This window comes from Lynx rufus, unplaced genomic scaffold (genome assembly GCF_022079265.1).
Source record: "Lynx rufus isolate CCGP_SWC_20201006 ecotype Redwood Valley unplaced genomic scaffold, mLynRuf1.p SCAF_11, whole genome shotgun sequence".
Lineage (NCBI taxonomy): Eukaryota > Metazoa > Chordata > Mammalia > Carnivora > Felidae > Lynx > Lynx rufus.
In genome coordinates, this window is record NW_025814825.1 from 29,319,567 (window position 1) to 29,344,618 (window position 25,052).

Consider the following 25,052-nt stretch of genomic DNA (forward strand, 5'->3'; position numbering starts at 1 on the left):
AGTTATATTTTTAGCCTGAGAGACCAGGAAAATTCCCCTCTGAAGCATTTTGTTTCCTGGCATTGTTACTGAAAACTCCCCTCCCCACAACATGATTTTCTGTGCTCTGTTGGAACTGGTCTTTTGCTAAATGTAAGTACTGACCTGCTGATCTTAGAGCAAGCACTTTGCTGCTTTCCTACCACCAGAAACCATTTTGTAGGTCAGGTTTTATGGAGAAAAAAATTTTTGTGTGTAGTGTTAGACATCTGTGGTTAATCATTTACCTTTTCTACATTTTAAAAAATCTCTTAAGTAAGTCTGGGTAATAGGTTAGCCTGAAAAAAGAGCAAACAGATCTACTAACATTTACTGTCATTGACTAGAAAAGTGAACTTTCATTCTTTGCCTTTCAGCAAGTATATGCTTTAGAATCTTTACATTGCAAATTGCTGTGGGGAGTAGACCATAGAGCAGAAATGGGTTGCTGGAATGGACTTGTCATGAATTATTCATTCACTATCTAGTTCCTTGGAAATCAGCTGGAGGAAGTAGTTAGTCCAGTTTGATCACAGGAGTGGTATGCCAAGGGCTCCAGCAAGCCCTTACAAGTCCAGCCTCGAGGATGTGCTTCTGCTGTCTGCTGCTGTAGGGCGGCAGCTGCTGTGTAGACGAACCCAGGAACATGCTGCTGGGGAGAGTTGCACTGAGGACTCCCCAATGCATCTTGCTGGGAAATGAAGCTTCAGGTAGGAGAAGTGCTCTGTCAGCAGTGGCCGGATTTCTCATTGATTTTAGGGATGCCATTAGGCCTTATGGAATAAATATATGTAGAACCAGAATTGTGCCAGGATACCTCACTATTGAGGTTCTCAACCAGAGAAGCTTAGCAATTTAATTCCATTTTCAAGGTTGTACTTTGTTTGTAATAAAACTGTTCCTTGAAATTGTGAAAAGTATTCTTAAGCCAAATAAGCATTTAAGTGTATAAATTGTAGCAATTTTTTTTCATGCTGTCCTCCTGTTGGTGTAAAAAATGTCTCTTTAATTGACAGGATTTTGCCCATGTAAACTTAAATCATGGAATTAATGGCTTTGGAAAGTCCTGAAAAAGACAACTTAGTTTATAATTTGAATGAGCACAGCTGCAGGCTCCATTGCATTTTCTGGAGGAATTATTGTTTTCAGAAGTCTCCTGGCTTGGTTCTTTCTGCTAGAGCATTCATTATTCATTCTGGGAAGATTTTTTAGCTTCTTATAGGATGGAAAATGCATAAAAGATGGAGCAGTAACAAAGGCTCTTAGTTCTATTTGTCGGTATTACCGTGTGTGTGTGTGTGTGTGTGTGTGTGTGTGTGTGTGTGTGTCTAAGTGTCTAAGCCAGACATGTAATTTCATTTGGCAGGGACATTCTAATGTTGCCATTTGCATGTCTGTCTTATTTCCTATGGATGCTGTCTCTGTTAATTTTGCTGAGGCTATGAGATACTCTTGAGCTATAAGGGACAAAGATAGTAACGATGAAAAGAATCAGAGCCTCAAGGCATCTGGGCCAAATTGGATGTATGCATTTCACCATGAAATATCATTTATAGTTTTGAAACTCTTCAGTGAACCAACATCTTGTGAACAGATATATACTGAACTCTGAGACAGAGAAGACCAACAGTCTCCTCCTGCACCATTTTCTTAAGCTCCACAAGAGTAGGAATCTTTGTTTTGCTCATTCATCATTCTCAAGGGTTTAGAACAGTACCTGGCACATAGTATATGGTCAATAAATGTGTTCCCTGATGAATGAGAATACAGTCTATACTAAAGAAATTGACTAGTTTTTCTATAAAGGTTATTTGCTTATACAGCACTGTAGGAAGTATTTACAGTGTTACAATTTCTATAGTAACTTTTATAGCTAATGTATTCTGATTTGTATTGATAAAGATTTTTCAGCTAACCTCAAGGGTTATTGGATATATAAAGAGTTATATATAAAGGATTTATTGGATATATAAAGAGTTTTTAAATGGCAGAAGTTAAAATCTGTTAATTTTACTGCTTGTATAATTAAGGTTTTAAAAATATAAATGAATAGAAAGACCTTTATGTTTTTCATAACTTTATTTCATGTTCAAAAAATAAAAATGAAAATTCGTAGGAAACTCATTTGAAAAAGATTGTATTTATCACTACATTACTAGGAAGATCATCATTCTAATCATACCATGTTACATGTAGCATTTTAAAAAGCATTTATCAGTCTGTGTCAGGAGGGTTTTGGAACTCTAACCCATTTATTTGTAAGTTCGGTGATGAGTTTAAAACTGCAGTATGTGTGGTGCTGAGCAGAACTAAATAGGGCAACATGTTCCCCATATATATACCACATTTGGGAGCTCAGAAGAACCAAAGGGGTCATCTCTGTTAATGTCTCTGCCCCGCTCCATTCCATACAAACCCACTTCATAAAGGACGAAACTAATGTCCAGAGAATATGGATGAATGGCCAGGAGCAAATGGTTAGCTGTTACTGTCTTAAGCTTGATCATCTCATATATTTTCTAGCTTCTTGTTACTTCATTATCATCATGTTAAAGCTAGAAAAAAATGAAGCAGATAATCACATTTTTCATAAATTTGAACTGTATTGTTTTATTGAAGACAACCATTGATGCATTTTGCATAACTTTAAATAAATTGCCCAGTTCTGTGTGTGGAAGTAGCTTTATAAATTGTAGGCTTTCCCCCTGAATTTTTGTGATATGATTGGTTTTTTTCCTGAGTTATAATTGTAATGACTGTGCCTTGAATTTTATTTCAAATTTGAACTTTTTATAAGATGATATTTCTGTGCCATTTTTGTTATTCCTTAAAACTACCAGAGGTTTGCATTTATATTTGAGATAGATGTAGATTACTTCATACTTTTTCTGAACCCTTTTTACCAATTTTATTAGTCTGCTTGGGCAGCCATAACAAAATGGTACATATGTGTGGAGACAGAAATTGCTTGCTCTCCCTCCCTCTTCTCATAAGGCCACCACTCCTGTTGGATGAGGGCTGCTTATGACCTCGTTTAATCTTGCCTGCTTTCTAAAGCCCCACCAAATACAGTCACATTGGAGTTTAGGGCTTCAACATAAGAACTTTGGTGGTGTCATAGTTCAGTCCATAGCACTGACCAAGGCCTTATTTTTTAAAGCAAAATTTCCAGTAAGTTTTTTTGTTTGTTTATCCTGTTTAGAGTTTACTCCGCTTCTTTAATCTTCAGGTTTATGTCTTTCTATAAACTTGGGAACTTTTATTTTAGCTCAACTTGGGGACATTTTGTCAAGTTTTTCTTCAGGTATTTTCCAGCACTGTATTCTTTCTCCTTTTTTAGATTCCAGTGACATGACTGTTAAGCCATTTGGTTTTATTTCACAGGTCCCTGATATTTTGTCCATATTAAAATTTTTTTTTAAGTTTATTTATTTATTTTGAGAGAGAGAAAGAGAGAATGAGCAGGCGAGGGGTAGAGAGAGGGAGAAAGAGAATCCCAGGCAGGCTCTATGTTGTCAGCACAGAACCGGATGCAGGGCTTGAATCACGAACCATGTGATCATGACCTGAGCTGAAACCAAGAGCCGGATGCTTAACCAGCTGAGCCCTTGTCCGTATTTTGTAAATCTTTTTTTCCTCTCTGTTGTTTCAGATTGAATACTTTGTATTATATCAAGTTTTTTCTTCTGTTCTATATCAAGTTCATTTCTCTACTATTGAGTACGGTTTCTATAAGAGTTGTGAATGGTCATTGGAGCTGCCTACAGTCTTTGCTAGATAATTTCAACATCTCTCTTGTTATTAGTGTCATCTAGTTATTGGTGTCCTATGCTTTATTTGTAATTTGTTTGTGTTTATTAAAGTATTTTTCTTATATGTAGCATGTAGTTATATCTTGTTTTTATATCTCATCTAAAAATCTCTGCCTTTTAGTTATGGTGTTTAATTCATATATACCACAAACCCACATACATGTAAATACATAAATACATACACATTGGTTGTGGTACTGATTCCAGTATGGGGAGTGGGGCTTCCTACATAGCACCAAGCAATTCTCTGAACACCAGCAGAGTATCTGAGAATTCAACTCAATTCTGACTCTGTCTACCTGTTGATAGCATCAGATTCCACAAGCTAAAGGGTTCAGTTCTGCAAGACTAACCCCCTTCACCTCCACTGTCCCTTTTAGATGTCACAAGCCTAGGCTGTTACCTGTGCTTCTGACTAGCTACACATTGGAGGTTCCCCATGACCCCTTCTTTGGATTTCAGACACCAGTGACAAGTCTAGGTTGTTACTTATACTTCTGACCTACTGTCTATATGTCAGTGGTTCCCACAACCCCCTCTTTGGATTTGATTACTTTGCTAGAGTGGCTCACAAGTCTCAGAGAAACATTTTACTTACTAGATCACCAGTTTATTGAAAAAGGATGCAACTCAGGAACAGCCTGATAGATGGAAATATTGCATAGGGCAAGGTACGGGGAAAGGGCACAGAGCTTCTGTGTCCTCTGCAGGAGCACCACTTACCCTACATCTGCATATGTTCACTAACCTGGAAGTTCCTCTGACTGTCCTTTTGGGTTTTTATGGAGGCTTCATTACATAGGTGTGATTGATTGATTAAATCATTACCATCGGCAATTGATTCAACCTCCAGCCCCTCTCCCTTAAAAGTTCCAACTCTAATCACAAGGCCGCATCCTTAGGTGCTTTCCCTAGTCAACCTCATTAACATAACAAGAGACACCTTTATCACTCTCAGGGTTAGGAAATTCCAAGGGTTTGGGGAGCTATGAGCCAGGAACTATGGATGAAAACCAAATTATATTTTGGTTACCTGAATGACCAAATAAACATTTCTTATAATCACAATAGCACAGGTACACAGTTGTAAAAAATGATACAGAAAGATCTCATGTGCACTTCCCTACTGTCACCCAGTGGTAACATCTTACAAAGCTCTAGTAAAATATCACAGTCAGGATATTGACATTGATGTAGTCAAGATGTATAATATTTCCATCACCACAAGGATCCTTCAGTTGCCCTTTATAGCCACACCTACTACCTTCCTTAACCACTGACAGCCATTAATCTATTCTCATTTTCTATAGTTTTGTTAATTAAAGAATGCTATATAAATGGAATCATACAATTTGTAAACTTTTTTTTTTTTTACTACATATAATTTCTTGTGATTTCCTTTTTATTGTTGAATAGTATTCCGTGGTATGGATATAGCATAGTGTTCAAGTATTCACCTGTTGAATTTGTTTGGATTAAGCTACTATAAACACCTGTGTACAAGTTTTTATGTGAACATATGTTTCCATTTCTCTAGGATAAATGCCCAGAAGAGCAGTGACTGTTTCATGTGGTAATTGCGTGTTTAATTTTTAAAGAAAGTTCCAGTGTTTTTCACAGCAAGTCACAGTTTATATTCCTGTGCAAGCAACATATGCATGATCCAACTTCTCTGTATCCTCAACCAGAATTTAGTGATGTCACTATTTTCTATTCTAGTCATTCTGATAGATGTGTAGTGATATCTCATTATGGTTTACTTTCTGTTTCCCTAATGGCTAATGATGTTAAACATATTTTCATATGCTTATTTGCCATCTGCATATCTTCTTCATTCATGTGTCTTTTCATGTCTTTTGCCCATTTTCTGATTGAAGTTTTTTTGCTGTTGAGTTTTCAGTTTTTATATATTCTAGTTACTAGTATTTAGTTGGGTATGTGGTATGCAAATATCTTCTCTCAGCTGGTAGCTTGTATTTTCATCCTTTTACCAGAGCAAAAGGTTTAAATTTTAGTTTGATTTATCAGTTATTTCTTTCATGCATCAATCATATTTTAGATGTCAAGTATAAGAACTCTTCACCTAATTCTAAATATTTTCTTCTGTTTTTTTTTTTCTAAAAGTTTTACAGTTTTATGTTGCATATTTAAGTCTCTTTAAGTAATTTTGAGTTAATATTAGGTTTAAGACTCAAGTTGGGTCTTTTTTTTTTTTTTTTTTTTTTTTGCTTTTGCTTATTGTCCAATGGCTCCAGCACCATTTGTTGAAGATTCTTTCTCCAAAGTCAGTTGGGCACATTGTTTTTTATGTGGGTCTGTTTCTGAATTCTCTATCCTGTTCCATTGATCTGTGTGTCTGTTTCTCTGCCAATACCACAGTCTTGATTACTGTAGCTATGTAATAGGTCTTGAAATCATGTAGACTTATTATTTCTGCCTTAATATTCTTTTATGAAATTCTTTTAGGTATTCTAATTCCTTTACCTATTCTTATATATTTTAGAATAATTTTCTCTGTATCTACAAAAGAATTTCTGGGATTTTGATAGGAACTGCATTAAAACTGTCTATCAGTTTGGGGAAGAGTTAACAGCTTTCCTATCCTGAGTCATCTAACCCATGAATACAGTATGTCTCTGTTTACTTAGATCTTCTGTGATTTCTTTCATTAGCATTTTAGTTTTAGCATTCACGTCTGGTTTTGTTAGATTTGCACCTAAACACTTTAGTTTTTTACAATGACCGTAAGTAATAATTTTCATGTCCTGTCTGATATACATAGAAATGCAATTAATTTTTTTGCGTTTATCTTGTGTCTTGTGACTTTGCAGAACTCATTTATTCTAGGAATTTTTTTGTTGATTAACCAAGGAGATGAAAGACATGGACTCTGAAAATTGTAAAGTTCTACTGAAAAATGAAATCAGGCATAGATAGATGTAAAGACATTCTGTGTTCATGGAATGAACACAAGACTTAAAACAAGACTTGTTAAAAGTTCAATACTACCTAAAGTAAAACCATTATCATAAAATTCATATGGAGTGCTTGCTTTTATAGCATATATACTAAAATTCATATGGAATCTCAAGGGACCCAGAATAGCCAAAACAATACTGAAAAAAAAGGACAAAGTTGGAAGTCTCACACTTCCTGATTTCAGAACTTGTTACAAAGCAATAGTAATCAAAACACTGTGGCACTGGCCATGGTACAGACATTTAGGCCAATGTAATAGGATAGAAAGCCTAGATATAAACCTTCACGTGTGTGCTCAAATGATTTTTGAGTGCTAAATGATTTAAAAGTACTAAGACTATCAGGGGGGAATGGGCATTCTTTTCAGCAAATGGTGCTGGGAAAAACTAAATATCCACATGCAAAAGAAAAAAGTGGGACTCTTACACTGCCTACAAAAGTTAACTCAAAATGTATCAAAGTCCTAACTAAAATAAACTACAAAACTCTTGGAAAAACAAAATATAGGAGGAAAGGCTTCATGACATTGGATTTGGCAATGATTTCTTGACACTAAAAGCATAGGCAGCAAAAGTAAAAATAGATACACTGGACTGCATCAAAATTAAAAACTTGTGTGCATCAAAGCACATAATCAACAGAGTGAAAAGGCAATCTGTGAAATTGGAGAAAACATTTGCAAATCATATATCTGATAAGAGGTTAATATTCAGAAATATATAGAACTCCTACAACTTGTGCCTGGGTGGCTCTGTCTGTTGAGTGTTCAGCTGTTAATTTCGGCTTGGGTCATGGTCCCAGCGTCATGGGATCAGGCCCTGCACTGGGATCTGTGCTGAGCATGGAGCCTGCTTAGGATTCTCTCTCTCTATCTCTCTCTCTCTCTCTCTCTCTCTCTCTCTCTCAAAAAAACAAGAACAACAACAAAAACCTACAACTTAACAACAGATAACCTAATTAAAATGGGCAAAGGACTTGAATAGATTAGACATTTCTCCAAAGAAGATACATAAATGACCAACAAGTATATGAAAAGATACTCACCATCACTAGTCATTAGGGAATTGCAGTTCAAAACCACAATGAGATATCAGCTTATACACATCAGGATACCTACTTGAAAAATTGTTTTGGTGAGGATATGGAGAAATTGGAATCCTTGTGCCTTGTTGCTGGAAATGTAAAATGGTACAGCTGCTATGGAAAACAGTATGATGGTTTCTCAAAAATTAACAATAGAATATGATCCAGCATATCCCATTTTTGGGTATATATCCAAAAGAATTGAAAGCAGGGTCTTGAAGAGATATCTGGACACTTATATTCATAATAGTATTATTCATGATGGCCAGAAGGTGAAGCAGCACAGTTGACCATTGACGGATGATTAGGTAAACAAAATATGGGATTTTATTTAGCCTTTAAAAGGAAATGAAATTCTGACGTATGCTACAACATGGATGAACCTTGAGGACATCATGCTAGGTAATGATTCCACTTACCTGATGTATCTAAGGTAGTCATTGGATCAGAAAGTAGAATGGTGGTTGCTAGGCATTGGAGAGACAATGAAATGGGGATTGTTGTTTAATGTGTATAGAGTTTCAGTTTTGCAAGATGAAAATTTCTGGAGATTGGTTGCCTAACAACATAAATATACTTAACAATACTGAACTTTACACTTAAGAATGGTTAAAATGATAAATTTTATGTTACATGTATTTTACTCCAATTAAATTAGAAAAGAAGGAGGAGGAGGAGGGGGAGAAAGGGGAGGGGAAGGTGGAGGGGGAGGAGGAGGAGAATGAGGAAGAGGAGGAGGAGGACAACGACGACAACTGACATCATTGCCTTGTTCATAATCTTAGGGAAGAAGCAGTCTTTCATCATTAGATGTAATGTTACCTGTAGTTTTTTTGTGGATGCTCTTTATCAAACGGAGGAAATTCCTTTCTATTATTTTCCTTTTTTTTTTTTTTTTTTGCCATTGTATATCTATTCTGGAGGAATGTCTGTTGAGATCCTTTGCTTATTTTAGAAGTTATTTTTTATTGTTGTAAGCATTGTTTATTCTAGATATAAGTCCCTTATTAAATGTATGATTTGCAAATATTTCCTCCCATTCTGTTTCATTCTGTTCCTCCCATTTCTTTTCATTTTTTGATGTTGTACTTTATATTTTTTAAGTTAGAATTTTCCTTTAAAGTTTATTTATTTTTGAGGGGGGGGCAGGGCACAGAGAGTGGGGGGAGTGGAGAGACAATCCCAAGCAGGTTCTGTCAGTGCAGAGCCCAGAGTCTGATGTGGGTGGGGCTCGATCTCATGAACCGTGAGATCATGACCTGAGCTGGAACTGAGAGTTAGATGCTTAACTGACTGAGCCACCCAGGAACCCCTTGATGTTTTACTTTAAATCACAGAAGTCTTTAATTTTGATGAAGTCCAGTTTACCTTTTTCTTTTGCCACTGTGTGTCTTTTGCTGCTGTGTGTCTAAGAAGGCTTTGCTTGTTAACTCAGGGTCATTAAGATTTACTCCTATATTATATTGTAAGAGTTGTATAGTTTTAGTTCTTATATTGGCTTTGTGATCCATTTTGAGTTAATTTTTGTGTATAGGATGAGGAAGGAGTCCACCTTCATTTTTTTGCATGTAGATGTCCAGATGTCCCAGCCGTATGTGTTGAAAAAAACTATTTTAACCAGTGACTTGTCTTACACTCATACTGAAAACTAGGTAACCAAAAATGTAAAGCCTTACTTCTGGACTTCCAGTGTTATTCCATTGATTCTTGTACCATTCTAACACCAGTGTCACCTGTTTTGATTATTATAGCTTTGTACCAAGTTGTGGTATCAATATAGCTTTGTTCTTCCTTTTCAAGGTTAGTCTGGCTGTTGCTGGTCCCATGTAATGAATGTTATGATCAGCTTGTTAGTTGCTCTGAAAAAAGTCAACTGGGATGTTCATGGGGATTTCCTTCAGTCTGTAGGTCAAAAGGAAAACTTTTGCTATCTTAAAAATTTTAAGTCATCTGGATCATTAAGAAAGGATGTTCCATTTATTTAGGTCTTTGATTTCTTTCAAAAATATTTTGTAGTTTCAGGGTATAAATTTTGCACTTGCCATGCTGAAGTTATTCCTAACTATTTTTTTTTTGACAATACTGTAAATGAGTTTTCTAAATTTTGGTTTGGGGTTCATTTACAATGTATATAAGTGGACTTTCTTTTTGTATATTGTTTTTGTCTTCAGGATTTTCTATATACAATATCATGTCATCTACAAACAAAGATACTTTTACCTTCCTTTCCAAGCTGGATATCTTTTTTTCTTTCTTTCTTTTTCTTGCCTAATTACCCTCCCTAGAATCATCACTACAGTGTTGGATAGAAGTTGAAAGAGTGAACAGTTTGTCTTGTTCCTAATCTTACTGTAAAAACATTTATTCTTTGATCACTGAGTGTGATGTTAACTAACTGCTGTGGCTTATTGTAGATGATCTTTGTCAGGTTGAGGAAATTCAGTTCCTAGTTTGTTGAGAGTTTTTATCAGGAAAGGTGCAAGATTTTGTCAAATGTTTATTGTGTGTTTTTTAAAATTTTTTTATTATGAAATTTATTGTCAAATTGGTTTCCATACAACACCCAGTGCTCATCCCAACAGGTGCCCTCCTCAATACCCATCACCCACCCACCCCTCCCTCCCACCCCCCATCAACCCTCAGTTTATTCTCAGTTTTTAAGAGTCCCTTATGGTTTGGCTCCCTCCCTCTCTAACTTTTTTTTTCCTTCCCCTCCCCCATGGTCTTCTGTTAAGTTTCTCAGGATCCACATAGGAGTGAAAACATATGGAATCTGTCCTTCTCTGTATGACTTATTTCACTTAGCATCACACTCTCCAGTTCCATCCACGTTGCTACAAAAGGCCATATTTCATTCTTTCTCATTGCCACATAGTATTCCATTGTGTATATAAACCACAATTTCTTTATCCATTTGTCAGTTGATGGACATTTAGGCTCTTTCCATAATTTGGCTATTGTTGAGAGTGCTGCTATAAACATTGGGGTACAAGTGCCCCTATGCATCAGTACTCCTGTATCCCTTGGGTAAATTCCTAGCAGTGCTACTGCTGGGTCATAGGGTAGGTCTATTTTTAATTTTTTGAGGAACCTCCACACTGTTTTCCAGAGCGGCTGCACCAGTTTGCATTCCCACCAACAGTGCAAGCGGGTTCCCATTTTTCCACATCCTCTCCAGCATCTACAGTCTCCTGTTTTGTTCATTTTAGCCACTCTGACCGGCGTGAGGTGATATCTGAGTGTGGTTTTGATTTGTATTTCCCTGATGAGGAGCGACGTTGAACATCTTTTCATGTGCCTGTTGGCCATCTGGATGTCTTCTTTAGAGAAGTGTCTATTCATGTTTTCTGCCCATTTCTTCTTTATAGATTTTGGATACTAGCCCTTTGTCCGATATGTCATTTGCAAATATCTTTTCCCATTCCATTGGTTGCCTTTTAGTTTTGTTGATTGTTTCCTTTGCTGTGCAGAAGCTTTTTATCTTCATGAACATCCCAATAGTTCATTTTTGCTTTTAATTCCCTTGCCTTTGGGGATGTGTCAAGTAAGAAATTGCTGCGGCTGAGGTCAGAGAGGTTTTTCCTTGCTTTCTCCTCTAGGGTTTTGATGGTTTCCTGTCTCACATTCACGTCCTTTATCCATTTTGAGTTTGTTAAAATTCTTTTGATCTTGTGTGTTATGTTCAGTTTCATCTATTTCAACCTTGCCTTCCTAGTATAAATGCCACTTAGTCGTAGTGTATATCCTTTTTATCTGTTGCTGGATTTGGTTTAATATTTTGTTGAGAATTCTTGATTCTGTATTTATAAGAAATATTGATGTGCTGTTTTCTTGTGGTATCTTTGGTCTTCTTTTTTTTTTTTCTTAAGTGATATTGGCCTCACAGAGTGAGTTGGAAATTGTTCTTTTCTCTTATTCTGTTTTTAATTTTTTGGAAGAGCTTTTGAGGAATTGGTATTTTTCTTCCTTAAATGGTGGAATTAACCAGTGATGTCATCTGTGCTTAAGTCTTTTATTTGTGGGAAATTTTTACATAAGTAATACAATCTGGCTTATTCAGATTTTTTATTTCTTCATGAGTCACTTTTGCTGGTTTGTGTCTGTCTCTGTAGGAATTTTCCTATTTAACTTCTCTCTCTGTATCTCTCTTTTATTTTGTTATAAAATTGTTCATAGCATTCGTTTATAATCCTTTATATTTCTGTAAGGTTGGTAATACAAACTCTTTTATTCCTAATTTTAGTAATTTGAGTTGTATTTCATTTTTTACTTGGTGAAGCTACATAAAGGTTCTTGGTTTTTTGTTTTGTTTTGTTAGTCTTGTCAAAGAACCAACTTCTGGTTTTGTTGATTTTTCTCCATCCAATTTCTAGTCCTTATTAACATGTTCATGTAATGTTTCCCTCTGTTTGCTAATTTAGGTGTAGTTTATCTTTTTTTTTTTTTTTTAACCAGTGTCTTGTTGCAGAAGTAATGTATTTGAGCTTATTCTTTATATCTATCAGTGTTTACAGCTGTAAGTATCTTTCTAAGCACAGTTTTAGCTGCATTGGATAAGTTTGGTATTTTGTGTTTTCATTTTTATTTGTCTCATATTTTCTCATTTTCTTTGTGAGTTCTTTGATGAACTGGTTATTTCAGATTTTGTTAATTTCCATTTAATTGTGAATTTTTCTTATTCTGTTAATGACATCTAATTTAACTCTGTTGTGAGATATCATACTTTGTATTATTTCAGATCTTTTGAATTTATTGAGGCTGGTTTTATGGTCTGCTTAGTAGTGCCATCCTGGAGAGAGTTCCATGTGCACTTGAGAAGAAGGTGTATTCTCTCGTAGGGGTTAGTGTTTCTGTAGAGGTCTGTTAGGTCTAGTTGGTTTACAGCGCTGTTCCAGTCTTATCTTTTGTTGGTCTTCTACCTGGTTGGTCTGTCCATTGTTGAATATGGGGAATTGAGGTCTGCCAGTATTGTTGAATTGCCTGGTTTTTACTTTGTTTTGTCAGTTTTTGCTTCCTGTAATTTTTGGCTCTCTTATGAGGTTATATTTTCATGATGGATTGACTGTCTTATAATAAGTCTCCCTCTTTATCTCTAGTATAATTTTCTTAAGTGTGTTTTGTCTGATATTGTATGGTTTTTCCAGCTTTCTTATGGTTATCTTTTTTTGCAATATTTATCTTTTTCCTTCTTTTAACTTTAATCCTGTTTGTAATTTTCAGTGTAAAATGTGTCTTCTCTAGACATTGTAGACTTGCATTTTATGTTTTTATACACTGTGACAACTCCTTTTGATTGGATTGTTAATATTTATTGCTGTTAATACGGTTTGATTTGTCAGTCATTTCACTTTTTGTTTTCTATATATCTTGTGCTTTTTCTCTCTGTTTCTCCTTTACTGGCTTCTTTTGCATTAATTGAATTTTTAAAGTTGTCTTCTTGGTGTTTGCTCCAGGGTTTAGTATATATATTTTTAAAAACAAAATCTAACTTCAGATTCATCATATTAATTTAATTCCAGATATATCCAGTAAGATATAAAATCATGCCTCTTATGTAAGTCTTCCCTCTTTGCCTTTCTTGCTAATGTTGTTACCATGTTACATCTATATATGTTACAAATCCAATAATACATTGTTGCAGTTATTAATTTCTCTTTAAAAAAAATTTTTTTAATGTTTATTTCTGAGAGAGAAAGAGAGACAGAGCGTGAGCAGGGGAGGGGCAGAGGGAGGGGGAGACACAGAATCCAAAGCAGGCTCCAGTGAGCTGTCAGCACAGAGCCCAACATGGGGCTTGAACTTATGAACCACAATATCATGGCCTGAGCTCAAGTCAGACACTTAACCAACTGAACCACCCAGGCGCCCCTAATTTCTCTTTTAAAGAAGTAAAAGAAAGGAGAGAACTTACAGAGTTTGTTGTTTTAAAGTTATTTAGCATTTCTTGTTCTTACTTACTTCTATGGATTTGAGCTGCCATCGACATCACTTCCTTTTGCCAGTACAGTTTTGTACCCACTCACCTCTTTTGTTTGTTTTTGTCAGATATATCACATTTTTTTGTGTTATTTCAACAATACAATATGTGCATGTTTTTATGTAATTCCTTTTAAAATCATTTAACAGATGAACGGACAGGAGATACATGTATGTAAACTGGCTTTTATTTTTATATAGTTAGTTTTTCTGGCATTCTTTTTTTTTTTCATGTGGTTTCTGGTTATTGTTTGGTGTTAACTTGTTTTTAGCCTGAATAACTTCTCTTTGCATTTCTTTTATGGGGTATCTGCCCGCATCGCATTCTGTCAGTTTTTGTCATTCTTGGTATCTTCTTGTTATCTTCATTTTACACTTCATTATTGAAGATAGGTGTGCTGGAATAATATTCTTGGTTGAAATTCCTTTCCTTTCAGTTCTCCAAGTATGCCCCCCTCAGTCTTCTGGCTTCCATGGTTTCTGATGAGAAGTCACCTAGTAATCTTTTCAGGGTCTTGTTGTATATAACTAGTTATTTGTCCCTTGCTGCTTTCAAGGTTTTCAAGGTTTTCTCTTTGTCTTTCAGCATGTTGATTTGATGTGTTTGGGTGTGGATTATTTTGCTTTTATCCTACTAGGTTTAATTTAGCTTCTTGGATGTGGAGATTAATGCTTTTATCAAATTTGAGAGTTTTCAGCCATTATTTCTTTGAATATTTTTTATCTTCCTTTCTTTTCTTTCTCCTGTACTCACATTATGGATATAGTAGTGTACTTAATCATGTTCCATGTTTCTCTAAGGCTCCATTTAGTTTTCTTTATTGTTTTTGATCTCTGTTCTTTAGATTGCATAATCTTTTAGGATCTGTCTACATGTTTACTGACTCTTTCCTCTGCTAGCTCAAATCTGTTGAATGTCTGTAATGAATTTTTCATTTCAGTTGTGCTTTTCAATTCCACATTTTCCATGTTCACTTTTTTTTTTTTTTACAATTTCTATCTCTTTATTGCTTTCATCAATTGGATAAGATAATGTCATCATATCTTCCTTTGCCTCTTTAAGTATGGCTTCCTTTACTTCTGTGAACATATTTATAATAGTTACTTTGAAGCCTTTGTGTACTAAAGATGATTTGTGGGCACGCTCAAGGGACTTTTCTGTTAACTGCCTTTTTTTCCTCTTTGGGTTATACTTTCCTCTTTCTCTGCAGGTCTTGTAATTTTTTTACTTAATGCTGTATATTTTATTTTATTATTTTTTTAAATTTTTTTTAATGTTATTTATTTTTGAGACAGAGAGAGACAGAGCATGAATGGGGGAGAGGCATAGAGAGAGGGAGACACAGAATCGGAAGCAGGCTCCAGGCTCTGAGCCATCAGCCCAGAGCCTGACGCGGGGCTCGAACTCACGAACCGTGAGATCGTGACCTGAGCTGAAGTCGGACGCTCAACCGACTGAGCCACCCAGGCGCCCCAATACTGTATATTTTAGATAATACTTTTTAGCATCTCTGAATTAAATTTTTCTACAGCCCTCCCCCCCTACCTCCTGGGGGTTGTTCTTTGTTTAGTAACTTGTAAAAGTTACAGTAAAACTTACAGATTTTTACAGTAAAATCGGTTTTCCTCACAATATATAGTTTGATTTTGCTTTTCAGAGAGGTGAGCCTTGGGCTTGCATTCTCTCAAGTTGAGATGACTGTTTATAGCAGTGTTCTTTTTGACTGTGCCTTTCCCTGATATGTTAAGTTTTCATGTCTCTGTTGATTTCACACTGAGTTTTTAGTTCCATTAACTGCTGGCTGATTGCTCTGCTATTTTGGACAGTTTCATAGGGCATTGTTCCATGGTCTGATCCAAGTAAATTCAGATCCCTTTGCTGCAGTTGTTTTCTTTAAAAAAGAAAAAAAAATTTAATGTTGATTTTTGAGAGAGAGAGAGACAGAGACAGAGACAGAGACAGAGAGACAGACATAGAATCTAAAGCAGACTCCAGGACCTGAGCTGTCAGCACAGAGCCTGATGTGGGGCTTGAACTCCTGAGCCTCAAGATCATGACCTGAGCTCAAGTCACGATGCTTCACCAACTGAGCCATCCCAGTGCCCCTGCTGCTGTTGTTTTCAAGACCAGTATTTGAGGTTTCTTCCATCCTCTGGAGGACCTTCTTAGTTGTCTCTGCCCCTGCTTTTCTGTGGTACACTTTTAGTTGTTTTGTGATTTTGCTTGTTGCTCTCTTGGAGCTACCAGTCTCCTCATAAAATGTCATCGTTTTTGCCAGCACCATTAGCCTTGAATTTCTACGTATTCTATTATAGTTAATGTTTGTTTCCTTGGAGATAACAGAGGAGCTCTCTTCTCTTGGCCTGCCTTTCCACCTTTGCAAAATCAAAGCTTACTCTCTAGAGCTGGGGGCAGGTAAGGTGACCCACATCTTTTGAAGTGACACACCTGCTTTATGAGCAGTACATTGGTAGGGTAGTAGCCTGTGGCTTTCTTGTTTTGCATTTCTTGGTGTGGAACTTCCACCCTATTAGTCTGTGGGGCCAAGCAAAGTTGGGACCACATTACACTCAGTCTGCCATGCCTGGAGTAGAGCTTCTGCTTTGCCAGTGGGCATTGTGCAGAAGAGAGCCCAGACCTACTTCTAATCACTTTTGCCTGGAACATGGCTTCTACAATATGGAGATGGTGGAGTAGGATGTGTAATGCTTGGGGCCTGCCTCTCTCCTGGAGATACCATTCTGTGCTGTTGGGAGCTGGGGAGAAATAGAGCCATTTTCTCTTGGCTGCACCCTCCCAGAGTAGAGCTTCTGTCAGCCTGAGGATGGACTGGGTTGTGGTTCAGATGCCACAGATCCCCAGTGTTCTTACCAAGGTGTAGTCAGTTTTCTTGAATAAATGTTTCTCTATTTGCTCTACGCTCCTAGGATAGTTTCTGATACTTTAGGAATTAAGGGTGCCATTTTACTTTTTATTTTCTGTTCTACTGTTTTGTTATCTCTCCCCATCTCTCTCTCCCCATCTCTCTTACTTCTCTTTTTCTTACCATCATGTGGGCTAGTCGAACACTTTTAAGAATTTCTTTTTATTTTATGTATGGTGTTAGCAAGTGTATCTCTTTGTGTAGCTTTTTTAGTGCTTGCTTATCTTTGGAAGTTTGATATATTTCTTATACCTTACATCTCTTTAACGTTGGGAACATTTCAAAGACAGTTGTAACAATACTTTGACTTCATTTTCTACTAATTTTAATATGTGTGTCATTTTTAATTGACTGTTCTCCTCATTATAGATTATGTGTTTTATTCCATCTTTGCATATCTAGTATAAATCATTTCTACTGCATGCCAGAGTGCAGCGATTGCCTCAGGGTAAAGCACGTCTATGATTGAGTTGCTAAGTTAACTAGTCAGTGTTTTTAATGGAATATAATTTTTATTTGAAAGAATTACTGGCAAATTCTAGTTATTCTGACTTGGAGATTTGTCAGACATTTTCTCTAAATTGAATGAATGAGCCAGTTTTTCTTTTCAAGGAAAGCAAGTAACAGTTTTTGTTGCCAATGAAAAAATTTGACATCTCTAAGCAAAAATTAGAATTTTGGAAAACTTGTATCCATCACTGTGAGCTTGGTAACTTTTCAATAGTTAAAGATGCTGGTTGTCATATTAATGAGTTATTTATTTTCATGTTGCATAACGGATTGTGTCAGTATTGAAAGAGTTGTATAACTCAGTGAACCAATAATTTCTAAGTGGCCAAGGGTGTGATGTTATAGAGTCATACATGATTAAGAGAGAAAATCAAAGTAAAAGATGGGCCAGTTGATTTTAATGGAGTATTAAAAATTTATTAATGTCACTTTAGAGTTTACATCACAGCTAATTACTTGAGTTTTTGTGTAGTACAAAGAATATCCAGTTACCTCAAATAGTTTTTAAATACACATTCCTTTTATAAATACCTAACTGTATAAGGCCAAATTTTCTTCATTTACTTCAGTTAAAAACAACAGAGGAGATTGAATGTGCAAGGACATATGAGAATCCAGCTGTCTTCTATTAATTGGACAATAACTTTATAAATCCAAAAGATTTACAAAAATATAAAACTGTGTTACTCTGTGCACTTATTTTTCTTCAGAAAGATAGTTATTTTCATGGAAATGTTATTTATATTAACTGGGCTTATTATTCTAATTGAATTAAGAGATTCATATTGTAAACATTCTTTTTTTTTTTAAGTTTTATTTTGAGAGAGGGAGAGCACATGAGTGGGGGTGGGGAAGGCTGAGAGAGAGAGAAAGAGAGAGAGAGAGAATCCCAAGCAGGCTCTGTGCTATTCATGCAGAGCCTGGCGTGAGGCTTGATCCTGTGAACTGTGAGATCATGACCTGAGCCCAGATCAAAAGTCAGACGCTTAGCCAACTGAGCCACCCAGGTGCCCCTGTTTTAATTTGTAATGTGGAAAATATAAATATATATAACCCACATACTCAAAATGTTAGGAGTCTTCAGTAACTTACATTGTAAAGGTGCCCTAAGACTAAAAAGTTGGAGACCTGTGCGTATACTTTTTCTCCTCACTGTCCCACCGTGATTGCTGCACCTCCTGGCATGCTATCTTTATTCCAGGGTGACTGAGGAAAGGAGGAATGCTGGAGAAAGGAGCAATGGCTATATCAGGAAAGCAAAATGTTCTCCCAGAAAACCTCAAGTTTAATGTCTAGGGAGAACTTTCTTACATATTTAGCCTTAACTGCAAAAGAGAGTGAGAGAGTGAGAAAGTGAGAGCTTTGGGTTGGGTCCATTCCTGCTCAGAACAGATTTGTTCTGTTGGCAGGGATGAGTATTGGGTAGATACATAGTTATCTGTTACACAGAGTGTTTTTGTTTTGTTTTGTTTTGTTTTTTTCCTTGTTTGTTTCTTGTGTTTTTAATCACTGGTCCTGGTCAGAGTTTCAGGGAAGCTCCCACATGAAGTTTAATTGTTTGACTCCTTTATACAAAATCCTTAAAACTTGCTTAGACATCTCACCTCATTGTCTTCTTGTTAATTCTTGGCTTCTACTTTCTAGGGCGTATTTGGTCTCTGTGGGCTCTGCATCTCTGTTCTACCCTCAAGGTACATGCTATTGGAGCCACACATGGACTTAGAAAATGCCATTGACAGGACTGATTAAGTTGTGAAATGTCCCTTATTCTTCAACAGAGCTTCTCTTTATCTTTGTGATTTGGTAACATCTTACATTAATAAAACTTCTCTTTCTCACACCCTCAGACTCCTTTCCCAGTGTATGTATCAGTCAGTTTCCTGATTGATTTATTTGTATTAACCCAGTTGTGAACTCACTGCCATATTGTATGCAGAAATTCACTTTTATATTAGTCATGGTTTGCTTTTTAAAAAAATGAATCCGAAGCATAAGAGACTCTTAAAAACTGAGAACAAACTGAGGGTAGATGGGGGGTGGGAGGGAGGGGAGGGTGGGTGATGGGTATTGAAGAGGGCACCTTTTGGGATGAGCACTGGGTGTTATATGGAAACCAATTTGACAATAAATTTCATATTTTAAAAAAACTGAAAAAAAAGAATGATATTGTTATACTTCAATTAAAAAAATGAATCATAGCCTTTATGGATTATGCTGGCCCAGGATTTGGAATGAAATTTGCATCTTTTTTTTTTTTAATTTTTTTTTTTCCAACGTTTATTTATTTTTGGGACAGAGAGAGACAGAGCATGAACAGGGGAGGGGCAGAGAGAGAGGGAGACACAGAATCGGAAACAGGCTCCAGGCTCTGAGCCATCAGCCCAGAGCCTGACGCGGGGCTCGAACTCACGGACCGCGAGATCGTGACCTGGCTGAAGTCGGACGCTTAACCGACTGCGCCACCCAGGCGCCCCTGAAATTTGCATCTTAAAGTATAGTCTGGGGACCAGTAGCATGGGAGTCACCTGAGAACTTACGGAAATGCAGAATCTCAACCCACCTCGAACCTAACAAATCACAATCTGCATTTTTACTAAAGTCCTTAAATGATTCAAGTGCACAAAGTTTCAGAAGCACTGGTCTAAGGGAGACCACAAGTGAGAAGAGGATATGGAACTGTGTTCTGAGGAGCTCTTGCTTAACGTAGACAAAAAGAGCCCACCAGAGACACATGGAGAGGAGAGAAGGCCAGGGGAGCGGGTGGTATCACAGTGTGGCATCACCTGGTGCCTTCTCGGAGGAAAGAAGGTAACAGTTTTTGCTACCAGCAGTGAGGCTTTTCTCTCTCCCAGGATTACAACGTGGTGGACCCATTAAGTGGTGACTAAGCATATTAAAGATTTATAAAAATAGTTTGCTGAAGTCTGTATCACTTGGGCATTGAAGCTTAGTTTTGGCTTAAACTGGAATGGAACTCTTTTTCTCTTTGTTATGCCTAATTCCCGTTCTTAACATTGATGTTTGGTAAACTTTACTTCTTTTTATTCCGAAGCGTACCATTGTACCCTGCTATAATTCATGGATGTGCTTTTTAACGTTCTTAAAAATGTTTTTGTTCATTTTCCCCCCTGGTTGTATATTTCTCATCAAAACACAATTCTGTGGTGACATTGTCATCAGAACAGGCCTAGGAGCGAGATTCATTTTTGTCCGTGTTTTGTGCCTAATATGGTTGTTTGCATGTGGTAGTCGCATGGTAAATAAGTATGGAATGAATGAGTCACTTGTTTGAATGCATGCTGGGATTTGCTTCCTGAAAAATAGTTCTGTTATGGTCCTGAACTTCTTAGATTTTCAGTAAGTCCGAATAAATGTAGCAGCATTTAAGGGAAATTACAATGATCTGTTGGAACTGAATTGTTAATCTGCCAGGCAGTGGAGAAGCAATTCTAAATATTGACAGAATTCAGTCTTGAAAACATCTGTATCTGCTGGGGCTGGTTAAGTTGTTTGATTTTTACCAGTGTAAAATATTGAATTGTTCTTTTTTTTTTTTTAACTTTTTATAAGCCTTTTAAAAAATATTTACTTAAATTCAGGTTAGTTGAATTGTTCTAACAAGGGAAACAGGGCACAGGCTTATATCATTAAATTTATTTCTCAAGTTCATAAGGTAATAAGCAACTTTTCGATCTCAGTCTGGATTTATAAAGTTACCTAGCTTAACAGTGAGACCCACCCTAATAACCCTGTCTATGGAATGGTAAGTGTCAAAAAAAGTCAGGGAAAGGAATTACTGCTTTTCTTAGTACCTCAGAACATCTTTGTGTATTTCCAGGTAGTGTTAAACTGGCCATTTCTTGAAAGGTAGTGGGTAATGTCATAGCAGTTGTAATGGTTTTCTGTACCGATAATCCAGGACGTGTGGTATCTTTGTTTTAGTTTAGTAAACTAAATTAAAATTTAGTGGTAAATTGCCAGTAGATGAGCCTCTAAGCCTGGATTCACAGCAGTGCCCTGTGTTTGTCCATAGTACATTCTTGACTCACGAATGAAACTTGAATGGTTACAGATTTACCTGTTCTGTGGACAGACTCTCCATTCCCCATGAGTGAAGGCGTGAATAAGATGAATGAATGAAATTCCTAATTCATCTGGTCTCTTAGAAATAGTCTTTGGTGACATTGCCAACACTTTAACCATACTTTATAATTTTGTTCTTTTCTTTTGTAACTATCTGATTGACTTAAGACCAAGAAACATTCCATTGAGGCTATGCACTTAGTAACAGTGTCTGTATTGTATTATACTCAAGAGTTTGAACTTCTGTTTTCACTCAGATTTATAAAATAAGAAAAGAATATATAGAAAATAATCAAAAAATTGCACATTTACGTTGCTGTGAAGACAAGACAACATTGTCAAAACAAGTGCCAGCTGGCAGGCCACTTGGGAGCTCTTGAAATGTTTCTGTGTTAACATTTTAGGGATGTTGAGTGTTCAAAGGCCAAGTGTATACCAAAGTCAAGGCAGTATGTAATTTGGTGGGTTGAGGGAAAGGGGAAAGTTAACACTTTCTTGATTGCTAGTTCTCTTTTAGCGGAGCCTTGGTGGCATGGAATCCACTCTTTCAAAGCAGTTTTAGATCTACTGGCTCCTTTGTACTTCTGACTGACCAAAAGAATTTTACCTGCTAATTGCGTCTCGGCCTTTTCTAGTCTTCCCTATGGTTATTGTGAAATGTGAGATGAATAGAGAATATATAATCTTAAAAATGGAAATGAGATCATCTCTTCCATTAATAGTTTTTTTGTTTTGTTTTATTTTACTCATTTGGGCTTAGAGCAAGGCCAGTTGGAATCAAGAAGAGTTACTTTCTTATTTTTAGAAAATCAGACTTACATTTGGAATGTTCACTGATTTTTTTTTTTTTTTTTAAGAAAATTATAGTGTGGAAGATTACTCATTTGCTGTGGCTGCTATAACAAAATCACCACGGAGTGAGTGCTTAAGCAACAGGAGTTAATTTTCTCATGGTTCTAGAGGCTAGAAGTCTGAGATTAAGGTGTCAGCAGGTTTGGTTTCATCTGAGGCCTCTCTCCTTGGCGTGCAGATGGCCGCCCCTGCCTTCTCCCATGTCTTCACCTGGTATTCTCTCTGTGTATACCTTTGTCCGAATTTCAGCTTCTTTAGAAGAACACCATTCATATTGGGTCAAGTCCCACCCTGATTACCTCATTTTAACATAATTACCTCTTTAAAGACCCTATCTCCAAATACAGTCACCTTCTGAGTACTAGGGGTTAGAACTTCAACATACAGATTTGGGGGGACACAATACAATCCAGTCCATAGCAGTTCTGTGTCGGGGAGGTCATTTTCAAGGGAGAAAGATAAGGTAGGTTATTCAAGAATTCGAAGTGAAAATGAAGAGAACCTAAACCTAAAGCATTGACAGTAGAAATGCAAATGAGTTGGAGACTGAGACATTACAGAGGAAGAATTTGTTATAAGACTTTGTGACTAAAGATGGAGGAGGCTAGCATGACTCTCAGATTTCTCTAACCCAGGAGGAGAAACAGGCTTGAGGGAACAGATGTGAGTGGTGGGATGTCCCTTTTGAGTACTCAACACTTGACAGCCAGACAACCTGGGTGGTGTCAGCTGTCCTGCTTTCTTCTTCCTCATCCTACAGTGGCTCCTCATAGCATGGACCACATCACAGTAAACTGAACATGCTATTTCTCACCTCTGAACCTCCATTCGAATGTGCCTTAAGACACTTGTAGCCCTCTTATTTTTTGTTAATTCCAAATTCCTGTTCTTGGTAACTTAAGTTCCTTTAGGGCAGGGACTATTATTATATTCATTTTTGCTGGCACATAGTACTTTACGCTCAGCAAATTCCAGTTGAGGGAATGATTGCCAGGATTATTATGATTAATGGTCTGTGCACATTTTAATCACCTATTTCATTTTCTTGATACTTAACACCTGTTTGGTTTTCTTGCAGAATGAGAAGACTTTGGGACATTCCATGAGTCATTCAAGTAACATTTCTAAGGTAGAGTGCCAGAAGTATGTTATTTTCATGATTTGGGGTTTTGGTTTGGTTTCTCCTAGCTTAAATGTGATTATACTCCTTTCTTTTCAAGATGCAGAGTTATTTACACAGTTCTCAGTCTGCTCTAGGACCATACAACAAGGTGTGTGGAAGTTATGTTTTTCTAGTGAGGCGATTCTGAATGTGTGTTACGGTTAGTGACTAATAGGAGAAAAAACTATTTCTCCCAGGAGAAATCATTTACTCTCAGGTAAAAAAAAAAAAAAAAATCTCAGAGAGTCACCAGAAAATCTGTCCCCTCAATTAGGAGCACATTTGATCTTAACAAATAGCCAACTCTGGGGCACCTGGGTGGCGCAGTCGGTTAAGCGTCCGACTTCAGCCAGGTCATGATCTCGCGGTCCGGGAGTTCGAGCCCCGTGTCAGGCTCTGGGCTGATGGCTCAGAGCCTGGAGCCTGTTTCCGATTCTGTGTCTCCCTCTCTCTCTGCCCCTCCCCCGTTCATGCTCTGTCTCTCTCTGTCCCAAAAATAAATAAACGTTGAAAAAAAAAATTAAAAAAAAAAAACAAAAAACCAAATAGCCAACTCTGGTGACTTAAATAATTATGGATTTATGTGGTTCTAATTGTGTCTGGAGATAGGTGGTCCAAGGCTGATGTAGTTGTTCAAAAATATCAGTGATTCAGGAATTTTCTGTCCTCTCCGTGCCACCTTCTTGGCACATTGTCGTCATCCTTATGCTTTCTATTACCTCATGGCCTCAAGATGGGAGTTGGACCTCCAGGTACCATGGCTGTGGCCTTGGCAGGAATGAGAAAAATGATGAAGGATGGAGGGGTCTGTCAGCTGAGAGTGACCCTTTTCAGCAGGAAGTGCTTTCCCAGAAGCCCTAGCCAGCTGCCTGACGTGTGCTTACATTTCACTGCCCAGAACCGGATCCAGAGCCACCTCAAGTTGGAAAGTGGCTAGGAAAATGAGGGCTGACAGGGTGAATTGGCCATCCTACAGCACCTGGCACACCTGTGGTGTAGTCACTTGACTAGCCTGTCAGGAGCATGTCAGCTGCTGTGGGGTGACCCAGGAGCCAGCGGACAGTGTCTCGCACTCAGCAACCTTGTTTGCATGCCCTGCTCATCTTGGCCCATCCTGGGCTCTGGCCAACCTGTTGTCCATGCAGTATGTCCTTGTAGGCACCTTGAAGAGATGGGCCTTCTCCCCATGTCTGTGTCAGCTGACCAGACACTGGCACAGATCGTCACAGGAAGATCTGAACAATGCGACAGATCCTCTTCTGCTGTCTCCAGCCTCCCAAGTAGTCAGAAATGAACACATTATATACCATTTTAATTTACAAACTATATACCTATTCTCACTTGTATCACCCCCTTTTTAAAAGTAAAAGTAGAATCTAGCAAATCCTTTGAGACAATTAGTCTGTTCTTAGGCATATTTCTGACCTCACCATATATCATTCATCCACTTCATGATGCATAAAAAGTAGGGGCGCCTGGGTGGCTTGGTTGGTTAAGCGTCCGACTTCGGCTCAGGTCATGATCTCACGGTCCGTGAGTTCGAGCCCCGCATTGGGGTCTGTGGTGACAGCTCAGAGCCTGGAGCCTGTTTCAGATTCTGTGTCTCCCTCTCTCTCTGCCCCTCCCCTGTTCATGCTGTGTCTCCCTCTGTCT

The 25,052-nt window shown here is 37.4% G+C and overlaps 1 protein-coding gene across 2 annotated transcripts in view; it reads left to right on the plus strand.

The window, feature by feature from the left end:
- Positions 1-25,052, plus strand: part of MARCHF8 (membrane associated ring-CH-type finger 8) — a 126,184-nt gene that overhangs the window by 79,802 nt on the left and 21,330 nt on the right. For both annotated transcript variants that reach the window (XM_047073116.1, XM_047073115.1), the window contains exon 3: positions 23,316-23,366. In XM_047073116.1, the coding sequence (XP_046929072.1) occupies positions 23,316-23,366 (51 nt within the window). The remainder of the gene's footprint in view (positions 1-23,315; positions 23,367-25,052) is intronic.